The 11,578-nt window shown below is 30.0% G+C and overlaps 1 protein-coding gene across 1 annotated transcript; it reads right to left on the bottom strand.

Annotated features, from left to right (window-relative positions):
• Nucleotides 1-6,890: 6,890 nt before the first annotated feature.
• On the bottom strand, nucleotides 6,891-9,495 carry LOC113396987 (uncharacterized). The gene is made up of 3 exons (XM_026635108.2): nucleotides 9,333-9,495; nucleotides 7,682-7,907; nucleotides 6,891-7,057 (listed from the first exon to the last, which is right to left on the bottom strand). Exons 1-3 carry the CDS (start codon nucleotides 9,485-9,487, stop codon nucleotides 6,920-6,922), a joined length of 519 nt encoding a protein of 172 aa, XP_026490893.2. The 5' UTR covers nucleotides 9,488-9,495; the 3' UTR covers nucleotides 6,891-6,919.
• Between the last annotated feature and the right edge of the window lie 2,083 nt (nucleotides 9,496-11,578).

Raw genomic sequence — 11,578 nt, 5'->3', positions numbered from 1 at the left:
GCAAGAAACTCAGTAGTTACTCTTTTTCAATATCTAGATCTAATCTGAAGTCTGATCTATCTAGTTTGAGATAGACCTAGATGGATGACCCTAAGGTGGTGCCGGGACCGGACTGGACGCAGAAAGCTTTGGCACATTTTGGACAAGCCTATATCCAGCAGAGGATTGCGAATGGCTGATAAATATAAAATTGCCCATATCCCCATATATGTATATATGAATAAACGCAATGCGAAAAAAGACATCATTTAAATAATTTAAACTATGCAAATGACGGCCAGTTAATCAATACGAGCCATTCTATTTTCCGAAAGTCGTCCAAAGCTAAATATAAAGTGTAACCAGAGGCAACGATGTTCCGAAACCACACATTGTCAACGCCCATGAAATAAAATACATTGTGAAACATTGTTTACAAATAACGACAATTTAAAAAAATATGAAATATATTTTTTTTCAATAAATTAAAAAATAAGAAAGTGATGAATTGAAGATTGTATCATTCGTTTAACAAACGAATAAAAAATAATTATATTTAATAAATAATTACAATGTAGTCGGATTCCAATTTGGAACGAATTCTATATTTAAAAATATATTAGATACGTCACTAACTATACCTGTCAAGTTCATATATTGGTTGAATTTAAAATCGCTTGAGTTTCAGAAATATGGCACATTTTTATCGCGGCAACGCCGGTTTATTTCAATTAATTTTAAATCGTTTGAATTAAATTAGACTTCATTAAAGCAATTTAAATTTGCGACGTCGTTGCCGTATTTTCGTAGATAATGGCTATTATAATGAGTTTAACAAAAAAATATATAAGTATGCAAATAATTCCATGTCTCGTTTGAATTCTCGCTTGTGATTCATGTTTATAAATCAAAGATATGCTGTTGAATATTTAGTGGTTTTTTATTAATAGTCGTCTAGGCGCCGCTCGTAAAATATATTTAGAACTACTTTGAAAATATTTGTATATGTTTTGCATTATATTCTTTATTTTTTATAATTAATGTAATTGAACTTATTATGTTATATTACACATACTGTTTTATCTAAATACCTAGATTATCAACGGTTGAACCTGGCATTGAATGATTGTGAGAACATCTAATGTTAACTTATTAATTTGCTTAGCATTATTATTATTAGTTTTGTTATCATGATTTACACAAAAGGCTTCAATAAGTACATACAAATATAAGTAATTATATAAAAATTATAAATACCTACTGTAAAAATCTAGTATTTAGGACTAGAAGCATTATCCCGCAATCGACTCTCTAGATCAAAAATAAGCTACTTCCACCTTTAAAGGTCTTGTAAGTTTTATAAAACTATTTGCTGTATTACTACATTTTTTATTACTAGTGTTTAACTATAAACGGAAAAAAGATATAGTTTGATATTAGAGACGTGTAATTGAGCCATTTGTTCACTTCAGCATTTGCTGCGGCGGCTCCGGTTTTTATCATAGCTTCCCACATATGATTTGTATGAATACATATAGTCCCACATAAGGGCACGTATCATTTTAGTCCATGAGCTCAGACTAAATCCAGACAACTCCGAGAAAAGGAACGTCGATGGTCTTAAGAGCCCTTTTTATAAAATCGTATGTCTTTTTTTTTTGTTATCACTGCACCTGGTTATTGGGCTACTGGTCACAAGTTTAATACGAATAATAATAAATGTCGAATCTAAGTGCTTCGTTTCCGCAACGTTTGAGTGAAAAGTTTCTGTTAAGAGCCGTTTCACGTTTTGTCACGTACATTAATTGGCCGTTTCAAATTATGGTTTTAATTTTAACACAATTAAACATAATTTATATCATGGTCGTGGTATGTGGCGGTCAAGTACAAAGTTCGGCGTTCTTTATTAATTAATTTTAATTATAAGACTACATAAATTAATTTCATAGACACTATTTTCGTAATGAAGGCAAATAAAAAAAGCAGCTGTGTCTGTGGCGGCAAGTTATTTAATAATAATAATAAGATTGAAATGAAAATACGGCTGATCTAACAAATTGCAGTTGATACTTGTTAAATGTTTCGATTGCACTGTAAACATGCAATATTTGTCATGTAAAATGTTTAAAATAAAAATAACATTAAAAAAAGGTTTTGCTCTAAATCTGAAGTTATTTAATTTTACCTAAATATAGTTTTGTTCAATGAGTCAATTCACATTAACAGAACTTCGATGACCTAGACAAGATCTATTTATAAGTTAATATAATGGAACCTTTTTTTAATTTTTTTTTTTAAAATGTTATCTTGGTTTGCAACCCACTCTCTGCAGTTTTTAATTATCTGTAGCTACATATTTTATTTTGTAATAAGTACAATTAATCTGTATCGAATTTAATGTTTATTTTACTGTTATTTTTTTTTTTTTCAAAATAGGTAATTTGGATTTTAATTTAATCTTTTCGGTATGCCTACTAAGGTATTGATTCTGTGAAAGAGTTTCCGTCGTATGCCCGTTTTACGTTATAAGTTAGTAGGCTTATAACTTTTGTTTTTGAGCTATTCGGTAACAAGTAAGTCGAACTCCGGTTTGCAGGGTCCGAAGAGCAAGTAAACCAGCGTAATGACAGGCACAAGGGACGTAACAGAATGGTTTCCGATGTTCCGCATTGATGATGTACGTAATGGTTTATATTTCTTACAGCGCCAAGGCTATGAGTGTTTTTATTATTACTTGTCTTCTTATAATTAATTGTTACTAATAATCTGGAGAGAAAACCAGTGCAGGATCATTGGCTACATGAAAAGCTCAAATAAATTGGCCCATTTCGAGATTAGAAAATATGACCTTGGAATCTGCAACCTTATAAGCTATAAAGTCATAATTTTAACGAGGTAGTTAAATACGTAGGTACGATGCAATACGTAGGAGACAATAGGATATTTAGATTAATAACATTTTGAAATGATATACAACACACAGTCTAACCCGGTTGGTCTATCAGGTTGCACAGGAACTCCTTATAGAGCATGAACACTAAGAGAGGACTTCTTAATTCCAAAGGGTTAAAATTCATCATCCAAGAGAATACAGAGGGTTTGAAATTTGGGACATAAATCTGTATAGAAGTGCGTTAATTTTTAAAGTTAGTCTTTGGGGTTCTTTTCATGAGTAAAAGTAAAATACGTTACCTAAGAGGGTGAAATTTCGGTTAAAAGTTTGTATATAAGGTAGCCATTTTTAATGTTGCGTCTATTTAAAAATATAGTCGGTATTGTGATTTTGTTATATGGAAATTTGTCAATATGCATCTGATATGAGTAAAAAATATTGATACACTATTTTTGAAAATTCATACTTTAAGAGGTTTAGACTTGGATTAAAATTACGTAGAGATTTTCGTAATTTTTTCTAAATTTCATATGCGATATCTCATCGGGTAAGCTAGTATATAAATTCTAACATACATATATTAATTGCAGTTGCATCTAGTTATTTGCAGTTGTTTTCGAATACAATTGCTAATTTATATCTATAATAGACAATACGTATAATAAACCATACGTATAATAAACTCCGTTGTATTCTAGATGCGGATTGTCTACCTTAATTGGTTAATCGATGATAACTATCCATAACGACCCATTGTTCTATTATAGCGCGTAAAATGTGCTGATTTTGAGTCGAATACTGATTAGATAAAGGTAGACAGCCTAGGCGAATGCGAAATGTAATTATGGAGCGACGGAGAATCGGAATTGCATGTTTAACGTATAGAAATTTTTAGAACGCCATCGCGTCTTGCCTGTGACGTGACCCGAATATAAACTTGACGAGATTCTTATAGAAATGTACTTTTTTTTTTAATGTGGATTTATTGGTGCTGTTCACGATGTTTCGTCAAATTTGTTTCCTTTCGTGCGTTCTGAGCTTTGTACGCGTGCCTTTGTGAATGATTTGGGAAATGTTTTGAATTTGATTTACATAACTCTTATAGAGAGAACTGTTTAGGTTTATTTTTAAATTATTTATCTTAAATAATGTATATTGGTAGATACATAGATGGTGGGGTCAGTGGACAGGTAGACGGGCAAATGCGTAGATGATTGAATAAGTGGATGAATGTAATGATTGATACTGATATTGGTAATTTTCTTTTCTTAATAAAACTATATCCAATATTCAATGTCTAAAAGGAAACCAATAATTAATTAAGATCGAATAAAATAAGAAAAACAGTTCAAACGTAACATTATTAAGCTGCGGTCACATGGGCAGCTTGATGTCAGGCCAATATCAGCATCAAGTTTAATATGCATCGATCGAGTGTCCCATACACACGTCTTTATCTTTTATGCATGTTGCAACGGATTTAAAATGAGGCAAGATCTACTTTCATTGCAGTAAAGTTTTATTTATTCATCCTAAAAATCAACTCAGTACAATGTCTAGTTTTATTGAAGTTTTCTCATCTCTGAAGATCTATTGTCTGTTTATTGGCTCCCGAGACAATACCATAGCTTGAGCTACTGTGTTTTGTTTGAAAAAAAAAATGCTATTACGTAGTTTTATGAAAATACACATACCTAAAAGAAAAAATCGGTATACAGTTTTTGTTTTTATTCATTGATTTTATTTTAATGTTTATGTTTTTAATTTAACTTTTTTTTTGTAACCGAACGTAAAGAAAACCTTATTTTAGGTCGTGTTATGAGAATTAGTATCCACAAAAAAGTTTCTTATTTTAGCAATCTCAACATGTACCTAAAGAACTTTTAGCTCGAATGTGAAAGTCAAGTTGACATGGACGTGAGAGAATACAAAAATAATATTACTAGTGATATGATATAATTTTTTTTTCAATTTTTATGCTATAGGTGGTAAACGGACAGGGAAAATTGCAGGGAAGCACCGGCCTTGAAGAAATGAGTACGCTCTTTTGGTGAAGGTTCCCAAGTCGTATCGGTTTGGAAAACCGTCGGTGGAAGATGGTTCCACAGAGTGATTGTGCGAGGCAGAAAATGCCTTAAAAAACGCACTGTTGTGGTTTTTCGAACATCTAGGTGGTTCGGGTGAAACTTGGAACTTTAACGAGATTGAACGAGGTGAAATTCAGCAGCCGGGATTAATTCAAACAATTCTCTGGACATTCCACGTGAAAAATACCTCTTTTTAATATTAATATTATGGTATATATATTTGTGACACCGGTTGTTCCATTATTAGTAACGGCATAAGTTACAATTTATTTCAATTACCTATTTAAAGCAAAATTATTCTTATTTAAAATAAGTTTTAACAATTTAAGTCAAATAGTGATCTTTTAATAATGTAATATTATATATTACATTAAAAAGTTATGTGTGCGATCTGAAACTCAAACTAAAAAAAAAAGTATAAAATAAAAAAAATGTTTATTGTGTTACATACAATAAACAATCTATAACAGGTTAGGAACCAAAACCTAGTAAGTTACTAATAAGGACTAGTTCTTTTGTTAGGATGGAAAGTAAATAAGTATGAATTTGAATGTATGTACGTACAGTAATAAGTATTTTAGCGTAAAATCGAAAAATAACAAACATACAAGAAAATCTACCTTTTTTAAGTATTAGTAGCCGATGTCCTTCCTTGGGCTTCAAGATTTCAAATTTCATCAGTATGGCCGTGAAAGAGCAACAGACTACACACAGAGTTCCTATCGCATTAATTTATGGAGTAAAGACGATATGTTGAATTATTAATGATATAAATGTTGTTTTGTATGAATGTACAAAAATAAAACAAAGGTTTTTATTAAATGATATTATTTTCAGATATTATGTTGTGTGTGAAAATGATTTTTTTAAAAGAATAGACTAATAACTATTGGAATTTATAATAACAATCAACAATAACATTTGGTTCTTGTTATTATTTATTTAAGGCAACTAAACCGACAATTTCGCTATGACTCCGAAATAGTATGTCAAAAGCACCCGAACTTCGCGCCAAAAAAGAAAACCCAAGCCTCTGTGACAGGCGACCGCGCGCATTTTTTTAATGTTTTACGCTTCGAGGTATTGTTGTATTAGGTGGTAAGGAAATATAATAGGTACATTGTCCATCAAATACGTCCTGTATTAGTAGGAAAATACGGGTTCAAAAGAAATCCTTATAATAATAATAAAGTCATTTTTATTTATCCTTAAAATTGGTATATACAAATAATATTATAAAAACTTTTTTATATAATATGGGTAAAATTTTATTAACATTAATATTAAAAAATTGCAATAATAACAATTTATTAAGGGATTCTTATAATAATGGTATTAATATAATCTTTGTATATTTTTGTAGGTGGCGGTCGGGCAATTTGGACACTTGATGGTAAATGCTCCATAGGTGCGCCGTAAGATTTTTTTACCATACCTTAAATCGTCTATGTGCTACCAACTTTGCAAACTAAGATGGCCTGTCCCTTATGCCTGTAGTTATACTGGCTTACTCACCTTTCAAACTGGAATACAATAATACTAAGTAGTGCTGCTTAGCGGTAAAATATATGATAAGAGGGTGACTAACCTACCCAGGCTTGCACAGGCTTGCACAAAGCCCTTAAATACTTATATAAAATCTCCTTGTAAACTTATAGTTATCTCTTCAACATATATAATAATTACAAAATAAAACTATAGCATATGTTTCTGTCATTTGATACTTGAGTATTAAAACTTCACAATAACTAATATTCAGTACAATCTGTATGTGATTTAGAATCTGTTGGGACCAGTTTATATATATTTTTTATAATTAGTCTTTTATCTTCAAAAGGACTAAAAAATGTAAATGTATAACTTTATATTGTTTCATATAAAATATTGTCAACATTTTATTCCTCCATTCCTTTGTTGAATAATATTGATTAATCTTGTCTTTTATTCGTTCGAAGATACTTTATCTTGTCTCATCTACTTGTAATGTTTCAAATATGTGTTTATACAAGAAGTCGATAGTTTTTCCCCAAGCAACTAACGTTTTGTCGTCTAGATCTAAAACTTCGATGAACATTTCAACTATAACGTTCTTTAAATCCTGAAAAGAAATGTGTCAAACTAAAAAAAAATATTAGATCATGAAACGTTTATCATTTTATATGTATTTTATTAACTTGAAGATTGTCGTAATTTTTTTATTGTAAAGTAAGATTTCAATGAGTTAGCTGCAACAGCATTTTTTTCGTAAAGTACTGCCATATTTTATTATTACTGAATACTGCCATAAAATACTGCCACATTATATTATTCGATTACTGAATAATTATGGGCACGATGACTTTGTCACAATTTGGTGATATTCGAATTTAAATATTTTTTACTTTAAATTCAAAAGGACTGAAATTATATATTAAAGTCGTTGTAATACTAAGATATAATATATAATATTAAGACATTTATAAAATGTGGAATCTCATATCATCGCAACGGCTTAAGCGTAATTATTAAATAAATAAGTATATGCATTTCTTAATATCTAGAACAAAGAATTCATATTTTGGACTCAAAACGTAGAGATATAAAAAATTTGGTTTGTTCAGTAAGTGGTTCATTCTACTCAGCCTAGAAGAAAAAAATGCCGTTAATTCAACCATATATGTCACAAAGAGATGTCAAGTAGTGCTAAATTTGAGTGACCCTTGCAAAAAGAGGTTATAGTTACATTGAAGTGTTTTTCTTTTATTTTGCGTCTTCCATGCGACTCTCCTAGCTTGTTCATCATGACAGCGACAACTTCTGGCTGTTTGAGGTTGTCCACTGCTGAGCTAACCGACGACATGAGATTAATGACGTGCGCTTTAAACTGATGATTTTGATTGAATTGATCTTCAGGTACATTTCGTATCATTTTGAAGAATTCCTTTGTCTCTGGATTCGCACGGAATAATCTGTTGATAAAATATTATACGTATATTTGCATTAAGTATATTTTTATTTACTTTACTTTACTTACTAAATCAGGGTCAAGGGAAAGGACGTGGGTGCTGCGCTTTGGGCGGTGTTTTTCCGATAATGGTAAAGTCTTGGATCGTCAAAATTGGATCATTGATATTTGGGGGGTTGTATTTAGGCGAGATCGCAATAACACTGCTCGCAACCACTTGTTGTGCTTAAGACGGGGCTGGTTGTATCGTACTTTCGTGTTTGCCTTATTGTAATGAGTCTCGCCTTTTTTTTAATGTTACTGTCCAGAGACAAATAATGCCAAGGAAATGCGTGATTCTGTCGACTTCTCTGTTTTAAATTAAACATTAAAATAGAATCGAATAGGGTAAATATTTGCGTTGTCACTGTAATTCAACAGCAATCACATATTAGATGTTCAGAGTTTATTCATATTTTTAGTCGACGTGTTGCTAATATCGAAAAATGCACTAAATATCAAAGAAAGTGATATGGTATAGAAAAAGTATTCAAATTAAGATATACGTTTTCTAGTATTTGTTTGATTATAATTGATTTCTTTGATCTCGGAAAATCAAAGAAATCCATTATATTTTATAAATATCGCAATCATCTGGCGCTAACATGGTAATCTCCAAACAGAGCTAAAAAAATTGTATGTGCCATAACTTGAATTGAATGAAATTGATTGCTAGTTAAACCAATGATTTTTAATAATACTTTAGAAAATGAGGTGTTCGATAAACTCGCTAAGCGACCGGTTTTAAACCAGTGTGATTGTTCAGATGAGTGAGGTCAGTTTACATTCTTGCGTATTTTTGGAAAAGGGTTCGGTGTCAGATATTATAAAATATAAACAGAGCCATCGCTATTTATTGAGTAAATTTTTAAATTTATGTTAAATAGTTATCGCCCGCGGCTTCGTTTGCGTTTTAGAGGTTGGTTGTTAGGTATTTACACAATATGTTTATAAATAATACCCTATGTGTCATTCTCCTATATTATTGTAAAGTTTCGTTAAAATCAATTCAGTAGTTTTTGCGTGAAAAAGTAACAAACATCCGTACAATGTACTTTCACTTTCATAATATTAGTAAGGTTAATCATGAACTATTCTGGACGTTATGTACTTGAAAGGAAATATTTTCCAAAATAGTTGATATATAGCTGGTTCCAAAAGAAACAAGGAAATGAAATTGTCTTAGTGTGTGTTTGTAACTGAGATAAATTTTTGTTGGGTTTATTTATAGATTGGAATGTAATAATGGAAGATATAAGGATCTAATACCAATCTCACGTTTCTATACTTTATTTGCTATATTAATACATTTTTCAACATATAATAACATGGAAACGTTATCCAGGTAAATAAGCTAAATCAATCTCATTTACATTAAGATTTAAAGTACCTCGTAAACAATTCGATTCCAGTAGCAATAGGATTGGCGGTTGCCAATGTCCAAGATTTCTGTACCGCGTACACATCTCTCATAGTTAACCCTGATATTTGGTTCACGTTGTCTGGATCACCACCCCACCAAAAATGACTCAGCCAACCTCCCATCTCTAATAATGAAAGGAATATTTATTAATAATTGATACATTCCACGCCATTGCCTGGAAAGTTAATTATAAAAAAGGGTAAATACGCTAGCAAACTCAATATTCACAACGGAACTCAACATAAAATCAAGATATTCTTTATTCAATTTGGCTTATAAAAGCTATTTTGAATCGTCATGTTACAGTATCGAATTAAATTGAGAACTACTATCAGTACATAAAGTAGGTTCTTCCGAGAAAAACTGGCAGGAAACTCAGTCAATCAAATACAATTAAATTTACATAATATATCCTCTACGTATATAGTCTGGATATCAAAAATACTAACTCCACGTTTTGTATTAATGTAATATTGTATTGAGTAACATGCCTTATTTATCAAAGTTTTTATTAATAGGCCAAGTTAAAAATAACTATGGTTTTTTTTATTAAAGCTAACAAAGTGCCCTAGGAAGGATATATTGTCTTGAAAAGTTGCAAACTAGGTATTACAAATTGATGTCCTCGTGTCAAGAACTTTCTCCATTCGAGCTCCAAGATATTAAAAGATCAGACTGTTCTTCTTGTAGAATAGAAACAGTTTTAATATCTATAGAGTTATTACGAAAATACCGAAGGTATAATAATCGATTAAGTTCTCATTAGTAGTCGTATATCAACATAGTTGTCTAACTTTCGTAATCGTGTGTACGGTAGTCTTCCTGTGAATGAACGACGACTCCACAGAAGTTTTTGGTCTAAAGTGATTTAAAAAAAAATGTAGTATCAGTTTCAGTTAGATCACTATTGTTTAAAGTTAGCCTTATGTTTTTTTAGTTTAGTTTTTTGTTTTTTTTTAACTTACTGGTCAGGTAAACGTTTTGTCTTTTTGGCATTTAGAACTAAATATTTACTTTACTTGCTTACTTTATTTCAGCCTAAATAAAATATTTATCTTTTGTATCCGACAATTTAAACAATTTTTTTTTAGATATTATTGGTTTGGTGCATGGGAATACTTGGAGGAAATGGTGCATAAGTCCTTGTAATCAAGGACTAATGGGGTATTTACATTAGTAAATACCTTTAATAATTAAGTAATTAATAAAACGACTAATTTCGGTGGGTATTTTATCCATTGCCTTACAATATATAATTCATTTAATTGATTTCTGCTCTAGTGTTTTTGAAAATTTAAAATATATTTATAAATTCATTTAATATTTATTTAAAAAAATGAATGAAGAAATATGCGTAATGTTTGTAATATTGTGTTTGCTACTAATATTCTTTCTCGATAACATTACAAGACCTCATGAACTATTACAAGTATATCAACGTCGGTTTTGATAAAACACCGTAAAAAAATTATGAAGTGTTTTTAGTATTAATACTCAATTATAAAATAGTAAGAGTTAAAATGTTCTTTTGAAAGTATTGATTCTATTATGTAATTGACGAAAATGTACGTTTAAAAATTATTTCTATAAACTCACCTTGTATTTAAACAAATTCTCGTATTTATAATAAACACGTGGTTTCACGTGTGACGTTAGTCACGATACTAACAAACTTACCGAGTGACGACACAATCACATAGATTATACATTTTTATCGGTTTAAAGACGTTGAATAATATTTATGCAATTTATTGCTTTTTTTTTTTTTAAATAAATCAATTACTACTATATAAATAAATAATTAATATATAGGTTGAATCATATGTTATTGTTGTTTTTGTTGGAATTTTATATATTAATAAAAAAATAATTAAATTAAAAAATCATAGCACTTCTACAATGTATTTCTACAAAATTTATATAAAATTTATATAAAAAAGTTACATTTTTTTTTAAATTTTTTAATCGTTTAGTAATTAGTTTGTAATTTGTAATTGTCTTGTCTTTTGGAATTTGCATTTTTTATATTGTGTTATTATTATTAGTATTTTTTTTTCTGTCCCCTTTTGTATAACATAGTAGAAAAGAGTTGTGTTAGGTTAATAGATAAAACTGCCCTTTTCCATGCCGTGATAACTTTTAATTGAAACAACACTCAGCTGAATATGTAATTACCTTTATTTTTAACCTATAAATGTTTTGTAAGTTGTCCT

This window comes from Vanessa tameamea, chromosome 9, assembly GCF_037043105.1.
Source record: "Vanessa tameamea isolate UH-Manoa-2023 chromosome 9, ilVanTame1 primary haplotype, whole genome shotgun sequence".
Lineage (NCBI taxonomy): Eukaryota > Metazoa > Arthropoda > Insecta > Lepidoptera > Nymphalidae > Vanessa > Vanessa tameamea.
The sequence above is the reverse complement of the archived record's forward strand: the minus strand, read 5'-3'. Positions and strand labels throughout refer to the sequence as shown.

Excerpts from the sequence above, each read along its gene's own strand:
- LOC113396987 (XM_026635108.2), bottom strand. The coding sequence starts at position 9,487 with ATGGGAGGTTGGCTGAGTCATTTTTGGTGGGGTGGTGATCCAGACAAC. Across the intron at positions 7,908-9,332 it reads GGAATCGAATTGTTTACGAG|ATTATTCCGTGCGAATCCAG; the intron begins GTACTTTAAATC and ends TTTTATCAACAG. Across the intron at positions 7,058-7,681 it reads TAAAAGAAAAACACTTCAAT|GATTTAAAGAACGTTATAGT; the intron begins GTAACTATAACC and ends ATTTCTTTTCAG.